Source organism: Lissotriton helveticus, chromosome 2_2 (genome assembly GCF_964261635.1).
Source record: "Lissotriton helveticus chromosome 2_2, aLisHel1.1, whole genome shotgun sequence".
NCBI lineage: Eukaryota > Metazoa > Chordata > Amphibia > Caudata > Salamandridae > Lissotriton > Lissotriton helveticus.
In genome coordinates this window covers 525158310-525183880 of record NC_136060.1, presented here as the reverse complement: position 1 = coordinate 525183880, position 25571 = coordinate 525158310, and the positions used below count along the sequence as shown (strand labels likewise).

Below are 25571 nucleotides of genomic sequence, written 5' to 3'. Positions count from 1 at the left end.
CAGTTTCCTACAGTGCCCTTTAAATGTTAGCTATCAAGAGGGCACTATGATATTACTCGGAGAAGACAAAAGTTTTTGTTTCAGCAGTTGCACTTATCCTCTGATTTCTTGCATTAAAACAACAGATCCTTCTAAATAGAGCCGACCTATGTATGTGTAGGTATTCCAGAAATGTTGCTTAAAAACGAAACTGTTCTGCCTATAAACTGCTGATAGAATTTGTTTGCAGGTGTCTCCACAATCATGGAATATTATCGGAGTATGGTTAGGGCCCTTCATTCAGCCATTCAGTTGAAGTGTTGCCAATGACATTAATTACATGTTGTGAACAATGTTGGTACATAACTGAGATTTTGCTTTTCTTCATTGTAGGACTGGAGAATCCATGTAGACCAAATGCATCAGCACAAAGACGGAATAGAATCTGCTCTGAAGGAAACTAAGGTACTATTTTTTTCAGAATTTTTGCAGTATAGTTACTGAAAAGTAATCTTTTTCGACGGTTGTTAGAACCTGAGATGCCAGGTCACCTAGGGTAGCCTGGCCTAGGGGTAAGACATGCAATTCTAGAGGCACAAGTGTGAGGTTGCAAACCACCCAATAGTAAATCCACGCAATAGCACACAAAAACCACACTGCACCAAAGTATAGGAAAATAAGTACTGCTTTATAAAAATAATTTCTTTTCTCTTTTGCTTTCAAAATATACAGGTTAAGCACTTTAGTTGGTCATGGAAATATTAACTCCACTTTTACGTTCTAAAACATTTTAACAACCCGCATTTCAGGACAATACCTTTTGTCAGGCCTCTTAATCCAAACTGTTAAGTAATACTTAAATTCTCAATGCTCAGGAATACATTTACCACACTCTACTTTACACTTCAGAGACTCCCCATCCCAGTATTACTTTAAAAGAATCCACATTTAACTCTTATGTTTAAACAGATAGGCAGTATTATTTACATTGATAGTTCTATAATTCCCCTTCTGGGTTTGATAAAGAAAGATTGGTTAACATCACTTAAATCAGTTTTCCAATAAGCCCAGTTAGGGTTTCCTCAAGGACCCTGCACTCTTGAAGCCAGAGTCTATGTTCACACACTCATGAGGTCTCAATCTAGGCTACTAGTTACTCTTGTGGAAGTCACTTCCCCACATAAGTACCTCCTTACTTGCATTCAAGGTGTAATCCGGTAATCCTCCTGTACCAGAAGGAGGGGGAATAACGACAGCGAGGGGCTCGAGGAACCGAGGCTGAAAATGCTCTCTCGCCTCAGTAGACTCCTCAGTGCCCCCCCAGCTCAGGCCGACTCCTCAGTGCGGCCCTCGCGCATGAAACCACAAGGGCAGACACCACGATGCCCCAGACCCCAACCGGGCCTTGTATCACTCCCTCCCTGCCCGGGCCAGCTCCTCAGTGTGGCGCCTGGGCAGGAGGAACGAGCCGATCACTCCGCAGACTGAAGAAGCCGCCGGCGCCTCTCCTCAGCGCTGGATGGCAAAGACACTCCTCCGGCGGACATGCGCAGCAGCGCGCGTGCCGATGACTCCTCCCGTTGCTCCCGCTCCCAGGAAAGACACTACACTCCTGGGCCTGCTCGATCTTAGGCCCCTCCTGCGCCAGGGATTCCTCAATACTTGGGCATGCGCGCAGAAGCAGCGTCTCCACACTGGAGATCGCGCACTCGCGTCAGCGCCTCCCTGCTTCCTCCTCACCCCCGGGGACCGGGGAAACTACCACAGGGCTGCTACTTCGTCAAGCGACGGCCTTGCTTCCTCACACCATCAGCAACCACAGCGCTAATCCAGCGCTTCTCCGCAGGGGCTGAATTGGGGGTTAAACTGCACAGCCTTCCTCCGCTTTCGCCCTGGCCAGTAAGTGATGAGCCCTGGAGGAGGGGGGGGGGGGTGCTGTCACTAGAAAAGTCACGGCAGCCAGAAGCAGATGACAGTTGTCCACTGCAGAAGGGGGGGGGGGCACAAGGATTAACCCTCTTCTGAACACTGCTCAAGAGGATCCTCTCTCTGCTGGGCAGAGGACTGCGCACCGCCGCACTACAGTCTCCTTCTCCTTTGACACCCTGCTATTCCTAAGCTAGGGGTAAGTCAGGCACCCAGGGTCTCCAGTAACCCTCAACAGCGGGGTCAGGACAAGTAACCAAAAGGGGAGTAGTGAGGTGGATCAGTAAGGCAGCTTCCCAGTCCAGGAGGTCAACCCTATGTCTAACCTTTTCCCACCCTTAGCTACAGCCTGTCCTCCAGCTGACTCTCACAGGTAGACAAAATGGCTGCCCCGCATTCCGCCTTATATAGGCTGCCCCTCAGTGGTCCAGAATGGACCAGAAGGTTCTGGAACGCCCTATGCTAGGCTATGGGCAAGTTCTGAGTTTGACAGTTAGGGCAGTTGGTAGCCACCATTTTGTGTGGTTCCAACTTTTCCTGTCAGAACAAGCCTCTGGGCCCGAGGTGAAAAATTATGAGGGAGAAAAGAACACCTATCCCCTTGACCAACACCTAAAAAACTAGTAGACACAAAAATTATTAAGGGTATGAGGGGCAAAAAGGGGACAAAATAAATAATAATTGGGAGGGACTACGCAAAAAAACCAGACAGGTCTAACAACGGTTGATTAGTCTAGATCAGTGTGCCTATCTGGGATTCCCTTCATTTTTAGGTCTCGCCTAACGTTGCAGCACGAATGGGCTGCCATTGCTTTGCGAGGCATGCAGTATACACTACAGACTGGAAGCTTTGTGGAAGCTCCACCCACTCTCTGCCTATTGGCTTAGGTCCTAAATGCTGCCTTCCCATTGGTTTTAAGCTTATTAGTCCCGCCTCATGACGGACATGTATCCTTCCATGGCTACTGGCGCCCTTTCTCGGAACACTATTTTCTTACCAGTCTCCTCCCGCCCTGTGAGAAGTTGGCCTGATGTGCAGTGTTCACTATTCTAGTGATCACTATATATCAGTCCAAACAACCCTTATTGATGATTGGTTGTAAGTCAACCTTATAGACCAGCTATCCTAGTAGCATGGATACGAGCAGTCTAAGGCTAAGACTCTAGAGGGCGTGTTAAGCCAGCTGTTTTACCATCACATTACCCCTTGAACACCCAGTGAAAGGACACCACACAAGTGTTATGAAAATAAACAATGTATTTATTAGAATCACAACAACCCTGTACTCTTTATGAGGGCAGGGTGCTATGCACACAACAAAACTCTTATGAAAATACTTAAGTTAGCACGTTATACACAAATGCCCGAGGGGCACGAAAAACCATATACTCTAAAAGTGGAATGCGAAATTACTAGCAGGTAAGTACAGTACTAATAGGCTTTGGAATCGCTAGGACTTGACTATAGAATCGTTAGATTACTTCTAGGAGGCCTAGGGGACTCGGGTGCAGAGTGTGCACTCTCACGCGGGATGCGGGACAAAGTCTATGGAAGCTAGAATTCACAGAGTTAGTGTTCACGGGCGAACCCGACCTGGTAGGGAGAAAACGACAGTGGATCCTGACCCTTGGATAGTGAGGCTATGCTGGGGCACCGAAATGCTGAAGTTACCTAGCCCAGGGGCTGCAGCTGCATAGGTCTGAAAAGACGTCGGGAATCCTCGTGCCGGACCAGGAGCCTGGAAGAAGGAAGTTGCTGGCAGGCGACCAGTGAAGAAAAGTTCGATGGATCCAAGCCTGGATCAAGGAAGAAGAAAACCTGAAAGCAGAGGGGACCAAGTTCTGGGGGGCTGCTCTTCGGTGCTGGAGCTGCTCAGGGTGGGGGCTTCTCGGACCCCAAATCACTCACCAGGAAATTACTCGGTGGGCTTGCTGTGCAGAAGTCGTGCAGTCTTGGCGATGGCCGGTCCCTCGAGGTCTCGTCGCACCCACGGTTCTCAGCTGTGCTGTAGAGGTGGGTAGAGGTCAGAGGTGCCAGGGAAGCCGGGTCTCGTCGAGCTGGGCAGTCGGATTCCGGAGGAAGGACGTGCAGCAGACCGCAGTGTTCTTAGATGGTGCCTGCGGATGCAGGGTGACTACTCCTTAGCCACAAGGGAGAATCTTGAAGAAGAAATCGTGAAGTCCTTTCGTGGAAAGTGGTATCTTGATTCCAAAGATGATCTAATTTGGAAGGGGGCCTGCTCCTACCTTTATCTGGGAAAAGGGGGCTGGCACGCGACTAAGTCCTGCCCTAGGGGTGGGACCAGGAGGGGGGTGGTTACACCCACTTCCTTGGCGGGCTTTTCCCCAGCACAGGGTCTGGAGTGTCCCTGGAACTGGTTCATGCCAGCCTATGCACAGTGAGCACCGGGGTGCCACGTGCAGTCACCTTCCTCTGAAGCCCTGCCTACCTACAATACACAAAATCCTGTCTGGGACGGTGCTGGCACCGCCCCTGGCAGGAAACCCTTTGTCTTTATCTCCTGCTCTGGGAGGACTCCCAGCAGCAGGAGGGCAGACTTGTGTCTCGGTGGCAGCATCCATTTTGTGGATGCTAAGGCTCTGTCTGACTTTAACCGGGGTTAGGGGTTACATACATGTCGTGTCCCTCTAGAAGGGTGGAATGCTAACCCCGTCGCCAGAATTGGCGAGGGGTTAGTATTCCAATTCGTATGACACCTTACTCGACATGTTTTGATAAAGCGATACCAGAGTTGGCATATAACCGCGAGGATTATAATGCACTTAAGAGTATATGGTATGCGATATCGTGGAAACGGCTAAGGGATGGATCCCGAAAGCCGCAGACAGGCTCAGCTCATGCCAGAGCACCATCTCACACGATTCCAAGCACTCTGCCTTCAGGATTGTTAAGGCCTGCCATAGGAGTGACTGATAGGAGATCTGTGTGTCCATTTTAGGGTTAAATATAGGTATACTATATCTAAAGCAAAGGGTGAGTACACCACCTTGCCCCAGCTGTCGTGCAGCCAGGTGTGTCAGTTTAGTTAGTCAGCCCAGGGGTGGCATAATACATGCTTCAGCCCCTGGGAGACTTCTGGGTACACCTCAGCCCTGGGTACAGGGACTTGGAGAGGGCCCAGTGCCAATTCAGTACTTGAGTACAATTTGGATAGAGAGAACAGCTAGGCTGTGGGTCTGATTAGCAGGCCCACAGCCAGGGAAAGTCGTAAACCAGTGCAGCAAAAAGCAAAAATCTGGGTGATCATAGGATTGCAGACCCTACTCTCCTACATGACCCCCCCCCCCCCAAAACTTTGGGACAATAAACTAACCTTGACCAGGTGAGTCTTCTTGCTCTAAGTGGAAATAACTGGAGAGCCCATCAGCATTGCTGTGATCAGTACCAGGTCTATGCTCCACTGTAAAATCCATCCCCTGTAGGGAAATGGACCACCTAAGCAGTTTGGGGTTTTCACCCTTCATCTGATTTAGCCACAAGAGGGGCTTATGGTCGGTCTGAATGGTGAAGTGAGTGTCAAACAAGTAGGCCCTCAGCTTCTTCAGGGCCCAGACCACAGCAAAGGCCTCCCTCTCAATAGCTGACCAATTTTTCTCTCTTGGTGTCAACCTCCTACTAATGAAAGCAATAGGCTGATCATTACCATCAAAATTCAGTTGAGACAGAACAGCCCCCACACCCAACTCAGAAGCATCTGTTTGGACAATGAATGGCTTGGAGTAATCTGGACTCTTTAGGATAGGTGCTGTGCACATGGCCTGCTTTAGGTCATTGAATGCTTTCTGACAGCTTGCTGTCCACTGAACTTTCTTTGGCATCTTTTTGCTTGTCAGGTCATTAAGAGGGGTCACTATGGACCCATAATTTCTGACAAACTTCCTATAGTACCCAGTCAGGCCCAAGAAAGCTCGAACCTGAGTCTGGGTGATTGGAGGGGTCCAGTCCTTGATGGCCTGTATCTTACTCTCCAGTGGCTGAACCTGGCCTCCACCTACAAGGTGGCCCAGGTATACAACCTGTGTCTGCCCTATCTGGCACTTTGTGGCCTTGATAGTGAGGCCTGCCTTTTGCAGGGCCTCTAACACTTTCCTCAGGTGGACCAGGTGATCCTCCCAGGTGGAGCTAAAGACAGCAATATCGTCTAGATATGCTGCACAGAAGTCATCCAGCCCAGTGAGGACTTGATTCACCAACCTTTGGAAGGTGGCAGGTGCATTTTTCAGTCCAAAGGGCATTACCACAAATTGATAATGCCCTCCAGGGGTAGAAAATGCTGTCTTGGGTTTGGCCTCCTCAGCTAACCTGATTTGCCAATATCCAGCTGTCAAATCAAATGTACTTAAGAAGTTGGCAGAAGCCAATTTATCTATAAGTTCATCTGCTCTTGGTATTGGGTGGGCATCAGTCTTAGTGACTGCATTGAGGCCTCTGTAGTCTACGCAAAACCTCATCTCTTTCTTACCACCCTGGGTGTGAGGCTTTGGCACTACTATTGGGCTAGCCCAAGGGCTATCTGAGGGCTCAATGACTCCCAGCTCCAACATTTTCTGCACTTCAGTTTTGATGCAGTCTCTAACATGATCAGGCTGTCTGTAGATTTTACTCTTGACAGGCAGACTGTCCCCAGTGTCAACATCATGGGTACACCAATCAGTTTGGCTGGGTGTCAAAGAGAACATATGTCTGAAGGATTGCAGGACTTGCCTGCAATCCTGTTGCTGATGTTCAGTGAGGCTGCCACAAAAGACAACACCATCAACTGATCCATCATCAGGATTCTGAGTGAGCAGGTCTGGGAGAGGGTCACTCTCTTCCTCCTGTCCCTCATCTGTGGCCATGAGCAAGCTCATGTCCTTCCTGTCAACATATGCCTTGAGCCTGTTAACATGGAGCACTCTGAGAGGGCTCCTGGGAGTTCCAAGGTCCACCAAGTAGGTAACCTCTCCCTTTTGCTCAATGATGGTGTGGGGCCCAGACCATTTGTCTTTCAGAGCTGCTGGGGCCACTGGCTCCAGCACCCACACCTTCTGTCCTGGCTGGTACACAGTCAGAACAGCCTTTTGGTCATGCCAAGCTTTTTGAAGTTCTTGGCTGGCCTCCAGGTTTTTAGATGCCTTCTCCATATACTCAGCCATCCTGGAGCGGAGACCAAGTACATAGTCCACTATGTTGGTTGCAGGCTTTTTGAGAGGTCTCTCCCATCCTTCCTTCACCAAACACAGGGGTCCTCTTACAGGATGCCCATACAGAAGCTCAAAAGGGCTGTAGCCAACCCCCTTCTGTGGGACCTCTCTGTAAGCAAACAAGAGGCAGGGGATCAGGACATCCCATCTTCTCCTAAGAGTTTCAGGTAGCCCATGAATCATCCCTTTGAGGGTCCTGTTGAATCTCTCAACAAGCCCATTGCATTGTGGGTGGTAGGGTGTGGTGAACTTGTAGTTCACACCACACTCCTTCCACATTGCAGTCAGATATCCTGACATGAAGTTTGTACCTCTGTCAGAAACAACCTCCTTAGGGAAGCCCACTCTGGAGAACACTCCAACTAGGGCCCTTGCCACTACAGGTGCTGTAGTGGTCCTAAGTGGAATAGCTTCAGGATACCTGGTGGCATGATCCACTACCACCAGTATAAACTTGTGCCCTGATGCTGTCTGGGGTTCCATTGGACCAACAATGTCAATCCCCACCCTTTCAAAGGGAACCCCCACCACAGGTAGTGGTATGAGGGGGGCCTTTGTTGTGCCACCTGACTTACCACTGGCTTGGCAAGTGACACAGGAGCGACAAAACTCCTTGGTATTCTCATTCATATGGGGCCAGTGAAAGTGTGAGACAAGCCTGTCCCAAGTCTTTGTCTGACCTAAATGACCTGCAAGGGGAATCTCATGGGCCAAGGTGAGAAGGAAACCTCTCAGAGACAAGGGGATGACCAGCCTCCTGGTTGCACCAGGCTTGGGGTCTCTTGACTCAGAGTACAGGAGTCCATCTTCCCAGTATACCCTGTGGGCACCTGTGGCATTCCCTGCAGCCTCAGCAGCAGCCTGCTGCCTGAGGGGTCAAGGGAAGGGCAGTCTAACTGTGCCTTCCCCAGGTCTGCTCTGGTGGGTCCCCCTGAGCCCAGAAACTCAACTTGATCAAGTTCAAGCTCTTTAGGCTCAGTTTCCCTCAGTTCTCTCAGATCAGCCTCCTCAGAGACTTGATCCTCAACCTGGGGCAAGGGGGAAGGCAAAGCCTTACCCTTACTGCTCTTCTTCTTGGAAGGTGTCTGGTCCATCATTTCAGGATCCAGCACCTGTTCAGTGGGGCATTTTCTGGCCTGTGACCTAGTCACAGCAAGCACATGTGCTGGCAAGCCTAACATTTCCATGTGAGTCCTCTGCTCCACTTCTGACCATTGTGATGACTCCAAATCATTGCCCAACAAACAATCAACTGGGAGGTCTGAACTGACTACAACTTTCTTTTGTCCCTTCACTCCACCCCAGGAGAAAGCCACAATTGCCACACTATGACTAGTAGTGACATTGCTGGCATTGGTCACCAGGAAATCAGTACCTGGCATGATCTGTCCAGGGTCCACAAAGTTAGGTGTCACCATGGTGACACTGGCACAAGTGTCCCTATAGGCCTGAGCCATTTTGCCATTAATTAAAGGCGTCTGCCTGTATTTGCCCAAAGTATTGGGACTTATCTCAGGGGTTATATCCATATCCCCTGTACAGACAAGGACAGCCTGAGTGAGTGTGCCAACTAAGTTGTCAGACCCCTCAGTTCCCAAGGTTAACCCAACTAATGCCTTGGGAGGTACACTACCACTACTGACTGTACTAGGGGGTGCAGTTGCCTTAGGGGCTGTAGTGGCAGGAGTTTGTCCTCCTCTTTTGGTGCACTCACTAAACCAGTGAGATTTACTTTTGCAGTACTGGCACCACCTTTTTGACTGGCCTTCTTGAGTCTTCTTCTTCTGGGAAGCCTGACCCCCACCCTCTTTGGTTTGTTGGGGACCTGGTGAAGACTTCTGGTCATTTTGTTCACTCTTTGCATTACCCTTCTGGTCTGCTTTCTTCTGACCACCCTGGTTCTGGTTCTGGTTCTGCTTGATCCTTGTCCTGACCCATTTGTCTGCCTTCTTTCCCAATTCTTGGGGAGAGGTCAGATCTGAATCAACAAGGTGCTGGTGCAACAACTGGTTCTGACAATTGTTTAAAATTTGTGCTCTCATCATAAGATTATACAATCCTGTGTAATCTGTAACCTTGCTACCCAGCAACCAGCCCTCCAAAGCCTTAGTGGCACAATCCACAAAGTCAGACCAGTCCTGAGACTGAGTTTTCTGGGTGTCTCTGAACAGCAACCTGTACTGCTCAGTTGTTAAGCCAAACCCATCAATCAGTGCATTTTTCAGGACCTGGTAATCATTAGCATCCTCCACTCTTGTAGTGAGGAGCTTATCTCTACCTTTGCCATCAAAGGAGAGCCACAGTATAGCTGCCCACTGACTTCGGGGAATGCACTGCACAGTGCAGGCCCTCTCCAAAGCAGCCATCCATTTCTGGATATCATCCCCTTGCTTAAAGGGGGGCACTATCTTAGTCAGGTGTTTAGTATCTAAACCCTTCTCTCTATCTCTTGGGAGATTGCTGCCACCAGTGGGAGCTAGCCCACTCATCTGTTGCTCTCTTGCCAAGGGAAGCTTCTCTTTTGCCAGGGCAATTTCTTCCCTTTCAATCCTCAGAGTAGCCTGTCTCATCCTAGCTTCATGCTCCATTCTCTGAGGGGAAGTAAATCTCCTCTGTGGAGGATTCCTTCTCCTCTGAGAAGAGGCATTAGAGTGCAGAGATCTATTGGAGTCCCTAGAAAGAGATCTATCTCTCCTAACTCCAAGGTTAGGCCTACTTAGGGTCAGTACTGGGGGTCCCCCAGATCCTAGCCCAAGCAAGTCTAAGTTGGCCCTAGTTAGCCTTCTGACTACCTCAAGACCTTTGTCTACCTCGTCCCCAGAGAGTTCCCCCTGATCCTCCTCCTCAACTGCATTGGCAATGTTGGGGAGGTCTGGATCCTCAGAGGTTCCCTCTAAGGCTGGCATGTTCTCATGTAACTGAGAAAGCTTTCTGGCATCATATGTCTCTAAGAGACCTATCAGAAAGGGAGTGGTGGGGTTAGAACCCTGCTTCAGTTTCCTGGAGACACAGATTTGTCTCATCTCCTGAAAACTGAGAGCTGCATATCTTGAAGTGACCTGTGGAGGGTCAACACTGACCAGGGGAGTCTCAGTAGATTCTCCCTGGGTAGACATGCTTTTCTAGTGAGGTGTAAGTGGTGCACTTACCTACACTATATGTTTGCCTACTGATCCCTTGCTAGAGTTGTAGTTTAGGGTGTGCTAGGCCCTAGGAGCTACAACAGCTGGTTCAGTAGAACTCAGAGTATTCTAAGCTAAGTTATATGTACCTTTAGTACTTATGTGATCTTTCACAAGATATTCTTAGGGCATGTGTGGTAAAACAACAGCAAGCTCAAATCCCAACCGCTGCTCACCAATGTGAGAAGTTGGCCTGATGTGCAGTGTTCACTATTCTAGTGATCACTATATATCAGTCCAAACAACCCTTATTGATGATTGGTTGTAAGTCAACCTTATAGACCAGCTATCCTAGTAGCATGGATACGAGCAGTCTAAGGCTAAGACTCTAGAGGGCGTGTTAAGCCAGCTGTTTTACCATCACATTACCCCTTGAACACCCAGTGAAAGGACACCACACAAGTGTTATGAAAATAAACAATGTATTTATTAGAATCACAACAACCCTGTACTCTTTATGAGGGCAGGGTGCTATGCACACAACAAAACTCTTATGAAAATACTTAAGTTAGCACGTTATACACAAATGCCCGAGGGGCACGAAAAACCATATACTCTAAAAGTGGAATGCGAAATTACTAGCAGGTAAGTACAGTACTAATAGGCTTTGGAATCGCTAGGACTTGACTATAGAATCGTTAGATTACTTCTAGGAGGCCTAGGGGACTCGGGTGCAGAGTGTGCACTCTCACGCTGGATGCGGGACAAAGTCTATGGAAGCTAGAATTCACAGAGTTAGTGTTCACGGGCGAACCCGACCTGGTAGGGAGAAAACGACAGTGGATCCTGACCCTTGGATAGTGAGGCTATGCTGGGGCACCGAAATGCCGAAGTTACCTAGCCCAGGGGCTGCAGCTGCATAGGTCTGAAAAGACGTCGGGAATCCTCGTGCCGGACCAGGAGCCTGGAAGAAGGAAGTTGCTGGCAGGCGACCAGTGAAGAAAAGTTCGATGGATCCAAGCCTGGATCAAGGAAGAAGAAAACCTGAAAGCAGAGGGGACCAAGTTCTTGAATCACTAGCCAGTGATTAAGTGGGCACCAAGATGGCACCGGGCGAAGTCACCGCAGTCAGGTGAGTGGGCGCTGCTGGGCTCTGCAGTCTCTCGGACCAGGAGGCGTTGTCGGCGACCAGGATGGGGGTGCGAGCTGTCCCACGAAGGTTCTTGCTGTCGACGTCGCTGGACCCAGGATTGGGCAACAAGTCTTGGCAAATGCAAGGCCCACGCGGTGGACCTAAAATGGCGTCTTAGCCGGACCAGGAGGGTCCAGGATACTTCTCCGATGGAGGGAAGCAAGGGCCAGTCTGGAGCAACCAGACTAGCAGCAGTATTGTCGTCGGGCGTCGTTCGGGAGGCCACCAGCCAGCGGGCTAGTAGCCAAACAACGCGGTGAGCAGCAAAAAGCAGAAGGGCCCCACGCCGATCGTGGAGATGCTGGGGGGCTGCTCTTCGGTGCTGGAGCTGCTCAGGGTGGGGGCTTCTCGGACCCCAAAGCACTCACCAGGAAATTACTCGGTGGGCTTGCTGTGCAGAAGTCGTGCAGTCTTGGCGATGGCCGGTCCCTCGAGGTCTCGTCGCACCCACGGTTCTCAGCTGTGCTGTAGAGGTGGGTAGAGGTCAGAGGTGCCAGGGAAGCCGGGTCTCGTCGAGCTGGGCAGTCGGATTCCGGAGGAAGGACGTGCAGCAGACCGCAGTGTTCTTAGATGGTGCCTGCGGATGCAGGGTGACTACTCCTTAGCCACAAGGGAGAATCTTGAAGAAGAAATCGTGAAGTCCTTTCGTGGAAAGTGGTATCTTGATTCCAAAGATGATCTAATTTGGAAGGGGGCCTGCTCCTACCTTTATCTGGGAAAAGGGGGCTGGCACGCGACTAAGTCCTGCCCTAGGGGTGGGACCAGGAGGGGGGCGGTTACACCCACTTCCTTGGCGGGCTTTTCCCCAGCACAGGGTCTGGAGTGTCCCTGGAACTGGTTCAAGCCAGCCTATGCACAGTGAGCACCGGGGTGCCACGTGCAGTCACCTTCCTCTGAAGCCCTGCCTACCTACAATACACAAAATCCTGTCTGGGACGGTGCTGGCACCGCCCCTGGCAGGAAACCCTTTGTCCTTATCTCCTGCTCTGGGAGGACTCCCAGCAGCAGGAGGGCAGACTTGTGTCTCGGTGGCAGCATCCATTTTGTGGATGCTAAGGCTCTGTCTGACTTTAACCGGGGTTAGGGGTTACATACATGTCGTGTCCCTCTAGAAGGGTGGAATGCTAACCCCGTCGCCAGAATTGGCGAGGGGTTAGTATTCCAATTCGTATGACACCTTACTCGACATGTTTTGATAAAGCGATACCAGAGTTGGCATATAACCGCGAGGATTATAATGCACTTAAGAGTATATGGTATGCGATATCGTGGAAACGGCTAAGAGATGGATCCCGAAAGCCGCAGACAGGCTCAGCTCATGCCAGAGCACCATCTCACACGATTCCAAGCACTCTGCCTTCAGGATTGTTAAGGCCTGCCATAGGAGTGACTGATAGGAGATCTGTGTGTCCATTTTAGGGTTAGATATAGGTATACTATATCTAAAGCAAAGGGTGAGTACACCACCTTGCCCCAGCTGTCGTGCAGCCAGTTGTGTCAGTTTAGTTAGTCAGCCCAGGGGTGGCATAATACATGCTTCAGCCCCTGGGAGACTTCTGGGTACACCTCAGCCCTGGGTACAGGGACTTGGAGAGGGCCCAGTGCCAATTCAGTACTTGAGTACAATTTGGATAGAGAGAACAGCTAGGCTGTGGGTCTGATTAGCAGGCCCACAGCCAGGGAAAGTTGTAAACCAGTGCAGCAAAAAGCACAAATCTGGGTGATCATAGGATTGCAGACCCTACTCTCCTACACGCCCCCTCCTCCCACCGTTGTTCTCTTTAATTTTCATTCCTGGTCTATTATGCTTATATTACGTTTTTGTGTATAAATATTACCTGCGTACTTCTTTTCCACAGGGCTATCTTGACAAACTTCACAATGAAATCAGCAAAACATTGGAGAAGGTGGGAAGTCGAGAAAAGTACATTAACAATCAACTAGAACATTTGGTTCAGGAGTATCGAACTGCCCAAGCCCAATTAAGTGAGGTACTTACAAGCTTTTATTATGAAATTAAGCTTTACTAGACCTGTTGGCTTCATGTTAGCCTTAAATGTTTTCTGATGATTAGTCTGAAGATCTTGTTTTTGGCCGGTATTTATTCAGTCCCCAGTTGAGGAAAAAAACCTCTATTTGTGTAACAGTTTTTGAACTGTATGGGGCTATGTTCACCATCAAGCACTAGGGTGTCCGCCTCAATAGACAATGTTATTGTTAATAGTTTGTAAAGCGTGTAAATACCAATCGGCTTCTTGACGCTAGTGTCAGAGATGAAAGAAACAATATGAAGGCAACAGGGGGGCGGACTTAAGCAGAGGAGCAGAAGAGCCACATTTTTAGTATTTCATACATTTTAGCAGATAAGGACGTGCTCCAAGAAGGTTGGGCAAATAGTTCCACCACAACGAGACAACAGGCAATTTTACAGTGGCATCAATTAATAAAGTACCTGGAATTCACTTCTTTTTGGTAACTAAAACACAATAGTCAGAAAAAATAGGTGCATAGAAGACAATAGCATCTTGTTTTTTTGTACATCATATTTTCTTTGTTTCGGAACAAAGCACAGAGTAGGTCACGCCTTGTTTTACGTATTGTATGTATTTGAAGAGTTTTATCAAGAGCGAACATGGCCCAGAAAAGGTTATCAGAGCACTGTACAAAGGAGGGCACAAGGCAAGAGTTTTAAAACAAGGGTGTGGTACAAAATAGAACACACAAAAAGTACCTGTGAAGAGAAAACGTAACAAATTTATAGCAATCAGAAAAAGATTTTCAAGCTGGCGAAGGAAGCAGATTAAAGATGGCATCAGGGCTATTGCAGTATATGGTCGTTCAGTATTAGCCACAAGACATATATTTTGAAAGAGGTAGTCGATGGGTTAGATCTGATCTCAGGAGCAAGAGCATTCTAAATTCTGGGAGCAAGACTTGAGAAGGCACAGTTGTAAGTTATTGTCTTATTGAATTTGGGTGGTTTCAAAAGTAGAGTATTAGAGCTTCTTAAGTTCCGACTGAAGCCAGATAGCTCAAGTGTTTTTTGCTAGGTAGACAGGGGTGTTGTAGTGAATAGCTTTGTGCGTCAAGCAAACAATTTTGATGTGGATCCTTGCTTCAATGGATAGCCAGTTAAGCTGAATTAAGTCCTAGGTGATATGGTCATGTTTTCTAGAACCTGTGATGGGTCTGGCCAACATGTTAAGGGAGGCTTTAAGCAGAGCCAGACTCGCTTTAGGAAGGCCTGCTAGGGTCACCAAACCATATTCCAAGTGTGAGAAAACTAGGGATTGGACAGCTGCCTGGATGTCCTCAGGAGGCAAGAATGACTTGACTTTCCTTAAGGTGTTGCGCTGATGATTGGCACCCCTAACAGTGCCATTAATGTGTGCTTGCATGTTTAGGTTTTTTGTCCGGGGTGAAGCCTAAAAATCTAGCAGAGTCAACAACATGCGGGGCGCAGTTGAATGCAAAGAGTTGTTTGATCCAGTCTTGGGTAGGAGCCGTGTGGTTGCGGGGGAAATCAGAAGGAATTCTGTTTTAAGGGAGTTTAGCAACAGATGATTGATTGTGTGTTAGCCACTGTTGTGTTTTCCAAAGCACTTCATTAAGAGTTTTTATATCATCAGAAGAGGAGATCTTCAGATAAAGTTGCGTATCATCAGCATACATATGGGATTGAATGTTGGATTCGTTCAGAATATTGGAAAGAGGTTCCATAAAAAAGGTTGAACAGTGTGGGAGAGAGTGCAGAACCTTGAGGTACTCCAATCGTGACCAGGGTACAGGCCGCAAGTATCTGAAAGAGACACGTTAGTATTAGATTCCTTACCTTAGAATATCCCCAGGCGTCAGACTGGATCCGGACATTTTTGCGTAGCAGTACCCTTGCGCGTCGGTAGGCGTCGTCTGCTGCTCCGCGTCCGTCGACTGCGTCGTGTGCGCCGTGATGACGTCGTCGGAGTACTTAGACGCCGCCTCCGCGTGCTGACGTCAGTTCTTTTTTCCGCGCCAGCAAGCGCAGATCTGGAAAAAGCAGTAACCCTAGTCTTTTTTGAGTAACTCTTTTTGATAATTTGTGATCCTTTTTCGAGTCTTCGACTCCAACGGTGCCGTAGGGATGCCAGGGTTTAAGCACTGCGAGGATTGCGACCGCCTGATGTCGGTCACGGATCCTCACCGCGTGTGTTTATCTTGTCTCGGCGTCGACCATGACGACAAGGCCTGCTCCGACTGCCGGTCCCTCTCTTCGAAAGCCAGACTGGAGCGGCCCCGCAGGCGGCTCGAACTCCGGCAGTCGGTCCCGCGCCACGAGAGGTCCCGATCCCATGGGAGGTCGAGGGACAGGTCGCGGGCTCGGAGCCACCACAGTTCCGAGAGTAGGCCGCACTCCTCCGGGTCGAATTCGTCGTCAGGTAAGCGGCGCAAGAAGTCCAAGCGGCGTCATCGCTCTTCGGACTCCCCCCGACACTCGCGCGATGCGGCCGGGGGTTCGGGTGACACCACCCACGCGGCTCCGTCGGAGCCGCGGGCGCCGCGTTCAGCCCCATACCCTACGGTCCCTGGGCTCAACGCGACGCCGGAGGAGGTCAGGCGCTTCCTCATGGCCATGAGGAAACTCTCTCCTCCGACGGGCTCCGCGGCGCCTTCGGGCCCAGCGGACCCGTCTGGGACCCCTAGCGGGTCGGGGGGATCTGCCCCGACGCCGTCGGGGGCTTCGGCCCCGGCGCCGCCGACGCCTTCGGGCCCGGCGCCGCAGGTTCCCATTATCTCGACGCCTCCGGGCCCGGCGCCGCGGGGTTCAGTTGTTCCGGCGCCTTCGGGCCCGGCGCCGCAGGACGCCGCTGGACCTCCTTCGGGATCGGGTTCGTCGCCGGTGGACCTTACGACCTCCCCGGCGTCGGACCCTCAGGTGTCGCCTCCGGCGCCGTCCTCGGGCGGCGCCGTCCCCGGTTCCACTTTCGTTCCTGTTCCGGCGCCGGGACGGCCCCGTTGGGCACCGCTCCAGACGTCGTTTGGAGAGTTTCACTTCTATGAACAGGCCCCATTAGTTGAGAACCCTGAGTTTCAGGAGATGGGTGATGAAGAGGACTGGGAGGGGTCTGAGGACCCTCTGACCAGGGAGTGTCAGTCTCATGAGGACTGGACAGGAGACCTTGGGGAGGCCAGTGGTCTGGACACCTCGCCAGACACTGGTTTTGTCTCCCCTCCTACCGTGGCTTCGGAGGAGGGGGCAACATATAGTGTGGTGCTGATGAGGACTGCCAAGGCCTTGGGCCTTGAGCTCCCCGTCGCGGCCGTGAGGACTAACCTCCTCACTGACCGGGCCCAAGTCATCCTTGTGGCTCCGGACTGGGCGAGAAGGTACTGGTATCCAGAGCTACTCAGTCTGTCAGTCGATTCCCCCGGTTTGTCTGCCTCTTCAGGAGGACCTTCTGTCGCAGCAGCAGGGGGCGGTCCTCCACCCGAACCTGTCCAGTCTCCACCTCCATGCATGGAGATTGAGCGGCGACAGTTGAGGCCCTTTGACTTGCCTCCTGAAGTTTGTAACATCATACTGGCAGCCAGGCGTCCCTCTACAAAGTCGGTATACGCCTGCAGGTGGAACAGATTTGTGGCATGGTGCACAGCAAAGGCTGTGGATCCCCTCAATGCCCCCCTTTCTGAAGTCCTTCTCTTCCTTCTTTCTCTTGCCCAGCAGGGCTCTGCTCTAGGCACTATCAAGGGCTACCTTCTTTGTTCAAGTCCCCTATTGTTAATAGATTTCTTAAGGGCCTCACACACATGTTTCCTCCTGTTCCGTTTGTGATGCCTCAGTGGGACTTGAACCTGGTTCTTACATTTCTGATGTGCGCTCCCTTTGAGCCACTTCACAACTGTCCTCTTCGCCTTCTGACTTTGAAGACTGCTTTCCTGGTTGCCATCACCTCTGCCAGGAGAGTGAGTGAGCTCCAGGCCCTTTCTTGTACTCCACCTTTCCTTTCTGTCCATCCGGACAAAGTGGTGCTGCGTACCAAACCTTCTTTCCTTCCCAAGGTGTCAGGTACGCTCCACAGGATCCGGATGACGAATATAAGGCCCACCTCCAAACGTCACAAACACTCCGATATTTATCAACAGAGGGTTTGAGCCATTAGGTGAGGGGAAATGTAAAATAATAAACAGGGAAGGGAAGGAAGGGGACAGCTGGGAAAGGGAAGTACCTGAAACGACAGAACATACAGGGATAAGAACACCATTCATACAGCACCGGTAATATCTACAATACTTTATATTAGACTAGATACCTGTGGAGAAAAGGCAGGACTTGGCAAGAGATATTCTCTGTTCCCCCTCTAGTTCGTTTTGCTCGAGACCTATATGGAACATACATAGGTTAGAATGGATCTCGTGACAACCACTGACACCCATGAAACAGGCAAGATACCTCCTATCATACCTGAAGATTAGCATAAGCCTTTAAAATAAGGGATTCTGGGTGTGAGTTACCACCATGAAAGAATAATTGAACTGAGGGGAAGAAGAGTTGGAGCAAACGTGGAAACGTACAGGTAATGCGTGGGACGCAAAAACCACAGCACTCCGCTCTGTCTGGTAAGGAAATCCAAGTCACCTAGTAGTCCTCAGGTACAAGAAACGGTTGAGTTCAATAAACAATAACTGAAGGCTGTTGAATAGCATGCAAAATAGGCTAATACCATAAGAGCACAACCTCCTTAAAACTTGACAGTAGGTTATCACGGCAACGTGTAGCTGCGACCGCCACCGCGCTCCGCGAGTGAATTTAATCCTTTTTAAACACACAACAACAAGCGCTTGTTCTGAATACACGGAGCTGCGACCGCCACCGCGCACCACCTACACAAAGTAGTAAAGAAACAAGTTTGGCAATAGAAAGTTACACAGTGAACAAGAAGACACGGCAGCGTGTGGTGCCCTACCACTCCGCTCCGCTCTACTTACTGAATCAAAAGAAAAGTACTCCTTACAACTAGTCTTGCAAACGCAGCGTGTGTAAACACCACACGGCTTCGCTCACTAGCAAATCCCAAAACAAAGGTAATGCGCGGCAGTTCCTTCACTGCGCACACTGGAAACGGCAACGCGTGGGGTGCACCACAGCGCTCCGCTCAAAGACGGACGGAGAAGGGCGGGGGGCCGCTACTACCTGGTTGCTGAAATTTCACCACGGCAGCAATCCAAAAGAGTCCAACACGAAACAGCCGAAGCGACCTCCTTTCTCCTGCTCGAGTTCAGAACCCAGAATAACACGCAACAGGAAGCGTGTCACACCGTCTAAAGTAGCCTCAGCCGAGGCATCTGGGAAAATGTAGTCTTTTCCTACCCGGAAAGGATGTCAGTCTATCTACCGATTAGCGCTGTAATGCAGGCACTTCGTCGGGCTCTGACACAAGGTTGTCACGGCCTTCCACATCGGGCAGTCTATCACCTTGCCAACCTTCTTCCCGCCACCGCATCCCTCTAAAGAGGAAGAGCGGCTCCACCGTCTGGACCCAAAAAGTGCGCTCTCATTCTACTTGGATCGCACACGCCAGTTCCGGGTGGATGACCAACTCTTTGTTGGTTGCGTGGGCGCGAAGAAGGGGAAAGCGGTGCACAAGAGGACCATCTCCCGGTGGATCATCCTGTGTATCCAGGCATGCTACTCCTTGGCTAGGAAGGTGCCTCCTGCTGGATTGCGTGCTCATTCTACCCGAGCCACGGCGACTACCACTGCCCTGGGCAGGGGAGTGCCCTTACAAGACATCTGTCAGGCAGCTACGTGGGCATCGCTGCACACGTTTGCAAGACACTACTGCCTGGACAGTCAAGTCCGGTGTTAGAAATGGGATCCCTGGCTGGCCGAGGCTTGCACCAAGGCCAGGCAGAAATCACCACTTCCAGTTAGGGTAGGGAAGTCACCCGCCAAGACAACCCCTGCTCACCCCCTTGGTAGCTTGGCACGAGCAGTCAGGCCTATCTCGGAGGTCATGTGTAAAGCATTTGCGCACGCACCCCCAGCAACAACCTTCCGGGCCCCCCACAAAAGGAACTCCACACAAGAAATATATATGAAAAATAGACTTTGTATTGAAAGACACACTGAGGGATAAATACACAATTTACAAGGTGCCAGGGGCACGGGCAGGGTTTACAAGGGAGTATATACAGGACAGGGTCTGGGGACCACTGTAAGGACTATGCACATGATGGAACTGGCATTTAGGACACATAACATCTGGGAGCTTCCTAGAACTAGTACTAGAACACATAACAACCAGGAGCTAGCATTAGAACACATGACAACCCGGAGCTTAATAGAACTAGCAGTAGAACTCACTCTAACCAGAAGCCATATACATGAGACCTAGGATATTTAGGAGGGAAGGAAGGACAAAGCACTTAACGTACAGAAGCACCTTCAGAGATGCAACACAGAATAACTCACAAGAATCACATAAGAACATCAGGCAATAACTTCCAACAGGCCAGCGGCCTTTTCTGGGGCTAGGACCCCCCAATGTCTCAGAGTCAGGACAGGCTGCAGGGAGCCATGAAGAAACCTACACGTGGCAGCTGCCCACGAAGTGCTGGGCAGCTGTATCTGAAGAGGGCAACACGTTGGAGCCTTGCAGGCTCGGAGCAAAGGGGCAGGGGTGGAGCCTCGCCGGCTCAGGAGGAATGAGCGCCATGAAGGAGCCTCTAGGGCTCAAGAACAAAGATGCGGGGCGCGAGCCTAGCAGGCTCGACAGGGCAAGGGCCCAAGGTGGAGCCTCTCGGGGATCGAGAACAACTAGGCCATAGGGGAGCCTCTCGGGGCTCGAGGCCAAAGGTGGAGCCTCTCGGGGCTCAGGGGTCAAGGTATGGCAGGCGGGGTCCCCCTCGGGGGACCCGGCATCACTGGTGGCCCCACGGGCCATGACGGAGCCTCTCGGGGCTCAGGGTCGAAGTTGTGGGCAGGCGGGGTCCCCCTCGGGGGACCCGGCATCACTTGGGGCCCCACGGGCCTCGGGACACAACAAGGGCATCACTCGAGGAGAGGGGCGGGCACCGGCAATGTGCCCGACGCCCCTCCTCTCTTTCTCATACTGCAGCACTCACCGGACTGGGGGCGCCGGTCTCCGCTGCTGCGCTGGGTTTCTCTCGCTCCCCGGGGCTCTCCCTCACTCTCGGGAGCCCTGGGAGGGTCAGCAGCTTCTCGGGGGCAAGGCAGGAGCGCGGAGTAGGCTCCCGCCTCTCCTGCTTCGACGAGCTCCATCGGCCAGCCTCTCCCCTCTCCTCGGGCCGGCAGCCAATCACGGCGCGGCCTGGGGAATGACGTGACGGGGGAATCCCGGGCCGGCAACCAATACCAGCGCGGCCCGGGGATAACGTCACGAGGGTCCCGGGCGGCGGCGGTGAACTCGGGGTGAATAACGAGGGGTCGGCTCCCTCGAAGGATGCAATAAAGCGAGGTAGGCACTCGCTGAGACTCAGGAATCTTCCTGAGCATGGGGCAAATGCCGGGTGGGCACTGGCTCGTTGAATAAAGCGCTCCCCGCGCTCGCCAAAGGAATGTAGCGCTCCCAAGCGCTAGAGGGCCAGGACCAGCGCTTCCCAGCGCTAGATCAGGAGTACAGCGCTCCCAAGCGCTGGGGGTCAAAGAAAAGCGCTCCCAAGCGCTAGGAAAAAATAGCAAAGTCCTTCAGGGACCCAGGGCCTCAGTTGGAGCACAGCAGCTCCTAGAAGGGAAAGTCCACAGGAGTCCAGGAGCAGGGCAGGGCCCAGGGAGGCAAGCCAACCCTGGGCCCAAGCAGCAACAGCCCCTGGTAGATTCAAGTTGGAAAACAAGAACATTTTAGAAGAGGTCACAGCCTCTCTTTATACATGAAATTCCTTTGTCTGAAGGTGCTGGGTGGGGGAGAAACCAGTCGCAGCTGGTTTTGGGAGTATCTTGTTTTCCCCAGCCACCCTTTCCATTCATCAGGCAGGCCCGGTCATCAGACGCACCCCAGGGGGGAGGAGCCAGCATTGTGGGGGAAAGCCCAGCCCCATACAGGATACAGGCACAGCCCCTCCCTCACATCAGCATGCTAATCTCTCCATTCACCACCGGGGCAGACCCACACAGACTCCTGGAGCCAGGCTCCCCAGCCGGCTTCAGCCAATCACGCGCCAGCACACCTACTGCACACACACACCCATGTCTAGAAGTGGCACTTCTCTTCTAGACACACACACGCCGCATACATCATCTTGCAGCATTCAATCACAGGAGTCCACACATGCCAGACTCGAGCCTGTACCCCCTACGCATCAGGAACTATCAGGGATACACACATTCCCCATGCATTCCTATGGGAGGGCAGTCCTCACCCATCTACACGCACTCAGAGTGGGAATCACCATCCCCAGGTCACATTTAACAAGCAAAACTTCAGGGGTGGACCTACCATAAGGGCCCGGTCCAACACGGCCCCCTTCCAGCCAAAACGCAGGGTAGGCCAATCACCACCGTGATGGACTTCCCTGCTTTGGGTGAAAAAACATGGACGCGGGCCCGCACTGCAGGGACACCCTCCAGTTCTACGCCACGTTGATCTTATCGACACACAGACTTAAAATAAAAAAAATTACAAAAAATAAAAAACCTAGGCCCAACCAGGCTACCCCACTGGTACTCCTTAGTTGACCACGGCTAGGACCAGGTCCTAGGCCACCCAGATACCACTGGTCCATGCCAACCCGGAGTGGGGGGTGGTAACCCCTGGCCCACGACAGCCATTCTCCACTCCCTTTCTTTGTGTAGTACCACTTTACCACTTTCTCTTCCACCTAGGGTCCGCACACTCAGGCTGGCCAGAGGTCACGGGCAAGAATGCCCCACCCTACCTCTACTTCTGAAGTTCCGCGCTCTCCCAGGAGAAGCACCCTCAGAACACGCTCTCCTACCAGTTTCAGAACTTCCTCCCTCCACTGGTCTACCACCTGGGAACTAAGTTCACCGGATGCCCAGGGATCAGACTCCTTCTGACCCCCGTCCAGTTCCGCACCTAACATTCATTCAGCAAGATGAGCCGCGGCAGCGCCAGCAGGTCTCAGTGTTTAGCTCTCCCCAAGGCAAGCCGCGGCCGAGCCAGCAGGTCTTCCTTGTCCGGGATACAACTTAACATACATTCAACAAGATGAGCCGCGGCAGCGCCAGCAGGTCTCAGTGTTCCGCTCTCCCCAAGGCAAGCCGCGGCCGAGCCAGCAGGTCTTCCTTGTCCGGGATACAACTTAACATACATACAACAAGATGAGCCGCGGCAGCGCCAGCAGGTCTCAGTGTTCCGCTCTCCCCAAGGCAAGCCGCGGCCGAGCCAGCAGGTCTTCCTTGTCCGGGATACAACTTCACACACATTCAACAAGATGAGCCGCGGCAGCGCCAGCAGGTCTCAGTGTTCAGCTCTCCCCAAGGCAAGCCGCGGCAGCGCCAGCAGGACTTCCTTGTCCGGGATACAACTTAACACACATTCAACAAGGGGGACACCTGACGCATGAAACACATTCAGCGGTGTACGGAACACATGATGCATCAAACGCATTCAGCGGGGTAGGTAGGACACAATTATCGTTGATTCAGCAAGCTCCCCATCCCAGAGAACTTACACTCCATTATTCAGCAAGCTCCCCCTCTCAGAGAACTTACACTCCATTAATCAGCATACCTCAACATTCATCCACACACCCTCCCCCGGACTGGTGAGGCAGATTTCACCGCCCTTGATTCCTCAACCTGACCCATGTGGCACAAGTACCATTACTCTAGGGAAGGGACAGGGACCACACACATTGGACACAATTTCGCTGCCACCACTGGATCCCACCCTTCTGGTGAATCCAGAAAACACATTGCACTTAGGGGGATGATCTACCCTCCCGAGCTAGGGACACCTAACTCACAGTGCACCAGAACCACATTTTCCACAAGAACAGACATTTTTAACAAAGTGCACCAGAACCATATTTTTCCCAAAACAATTATTTTTAGCAACTCAACCAATAGTTTCTTTTCTTTGCGACCATCTAAACTGCAGAGTGTTGTAGGGATGCCAGTTATCGCTGTGGTACTGCGCAAACACAAGTCCAAATCCCATCGCTAGCCACCAATGTTAGAAATGGGATCCCTGGCTGGCCGAGGCTTGCACCAAGGCCAGGCAGAAATCACCACTTCCAGTTAGGGTAGGGAAGTCACCCGCCAAGACAACCCCTGCTCACCCCCTTGGTAGCTTGGCACGAGCAATCAGGCCTATCTCGGAGGTCATGTGTATAGCATTTGCGCACGCACCCCCAGCAACAACCTTCCGGGCCCCCCACAAAAGGAACTCCACACAAGAAATATATATGAAAAATAGACTTTGTATTGAAAGACATACTGAGGGATAAATACACAATTTACAAGGTGCCAGGGGCACGGGCAGGGTTTACAAGGGAGTATATACAGGACAGGGTCTGGGGACCACTGTAAGGACTATGCACATGATGGAACTGGCATTTAGGACACATAACATCTGGGAGCTTCCTAGAACTAGTACTAGAACACATAACAACCAGGAGCTAGCATTAGAACACATGACAACCTGGAGCTTAATAGAACTAGCAGTAGAACTCACTCTAACCAGAAGCCATATACATGAGACCTAGGATATTTAGGAGGGAAGGAAGGACAAAGCACTTAACGTACAGAAGCACCTTCAGAGATGCAACACAGAATAACTCACAAGAATCACATAACATCAGGCAATAACTTCCAACAGGCCAGCGGCCTTTTCTGGGGCTAGGACCCCCCAATGTCTCAGAGTCAGGACAGGCTGCAGGGAGCCATGAAGAAACCTACACGTGGCAGCTGCCCACGAAGTGCTGGGCAGCTGTATCTGAAGAGGGCAACACGTTGGAGCCTTGCAGGCTCGGAGCAAAGGGGCAGGGGTGGAGCCTCGCCGGCTCAGGAGGAATGAGCGCCATGAAGGAGCCTCTAGGGCTCAAGAACAAAGATGCGGGGCGCGAGCCTAGCAGGCTCGCAAGGGCCCAAGGTGGAGCCTCTCGGGGATCGAGAACAACTAGGCCATAGGGGAGCCTCTCGGGGCTCGAGGCCAAAGGTGGAGCCTCTCAGGGGTCAAGGTATGGCAGGCGGGGTCCCCCTCGGGGGACCCGGCATCACTGGTGGCCCCACGGGCCATGACGGAGCCTCTCGGGGCTCAGGGTCGAAGTTGTGGGCAGGCGGGGTCCCCCTCGGGGGACCCGGCATCACTTGGGGCCCCACGGGCCTCGGGACACAACAAGGGCATCACTCGAGGGGAGGGGCGGGCACCGGCAATGTGCCCGACGCCCCTCCTCTCTTTCTCATACTGCAGCACTCACCGGACTGGGGGCGCCGGTCTCCGCTGCTGCGCTGGGTTCCTCTCGCTCCCCGGGGCTCTCCCTCACTCTCGGGTGCCCCGGGAGGGTCAGCAGCTTCTCGGGGGCAAGGCAGGAGCGCGGAGTAGGCTCCCGCCTCTCCTGCTTCGACGAGCTCCATCGGCCAGCCTCTCCCCTCTCCTCGGGCCGGCAGCCAATCACGGCGCGGCCTGGGGAATGACGTGACAGGGGAATCCCGGGCCGGCAACCAATACCAGCGCGGCCCCGGGGATAACGTCACGAGGGTCCCGGGCGGCGGCGGTGAACTCGGGGTGAATAACGAGGGGTCGGCTCCCTCGAAGGATGCAATAATCGGCAGGCAATAAAGCGAGGTAGGCACTCGCTGAGACTCAGGAATCTTCCTGAGCATGGGGCAAATGCCGGGTGGGCACTGGCTCGTTGAATAAAGCGCTCCCCGCGCTCGCCAAAGGAATGTAGCGCTCCCAAGCGCTAGAGGGCCAGGACCAGCGCTTCCCATCGCTAGATCAGGAGGACAGCGCTCCCAAGCGCTGGGGGTCAAAGAAAAGCGCTCCCAAGCGCTAGGAAAAAATAGCAAAGTCCTTCAGGGGTCCAGGGCCTCAGTTGGAGCACAGCAGCTCCTAGAAGGGAAAGTCCACAGGAGTCCAGGAGCAGGGCAGAGCCCAGGGAGGCAAGCCAACCCTGGGCCCAAGCAGCAGCAGCCCCTGGTAGATTCAAGTTGGAAAACAAGAACATTTTAGAAGAGGTCACAG

General features: G+C 52.1%; 1 protein-coding gene across 2 annotated transcripts in view; it reads left to right on the top strand.

The window, feature by feature from the left end:
- LOC144821623 (intraflagellar transport protein 57 homolog) overlaps positions 1-25571 on the top strand; it is a 99611-nt gene that overhangs the window by 38277 nt on the left and 35763 nt on the right. For both annotated transcript variants that reach the window (XM_078678862.1, XM_078678863.1), the window contains exons 7-8: positions 373-444; positions 13284-13415. In XM_078678862.1, the coding sequence (XP_078534988.1) occupies positions 373-444; positions 13284-13415 (204 nt within the window). The remainder of the gene's footprint in view (positions 1-372; positions 445-13283; positions 13416-25571) is intronic.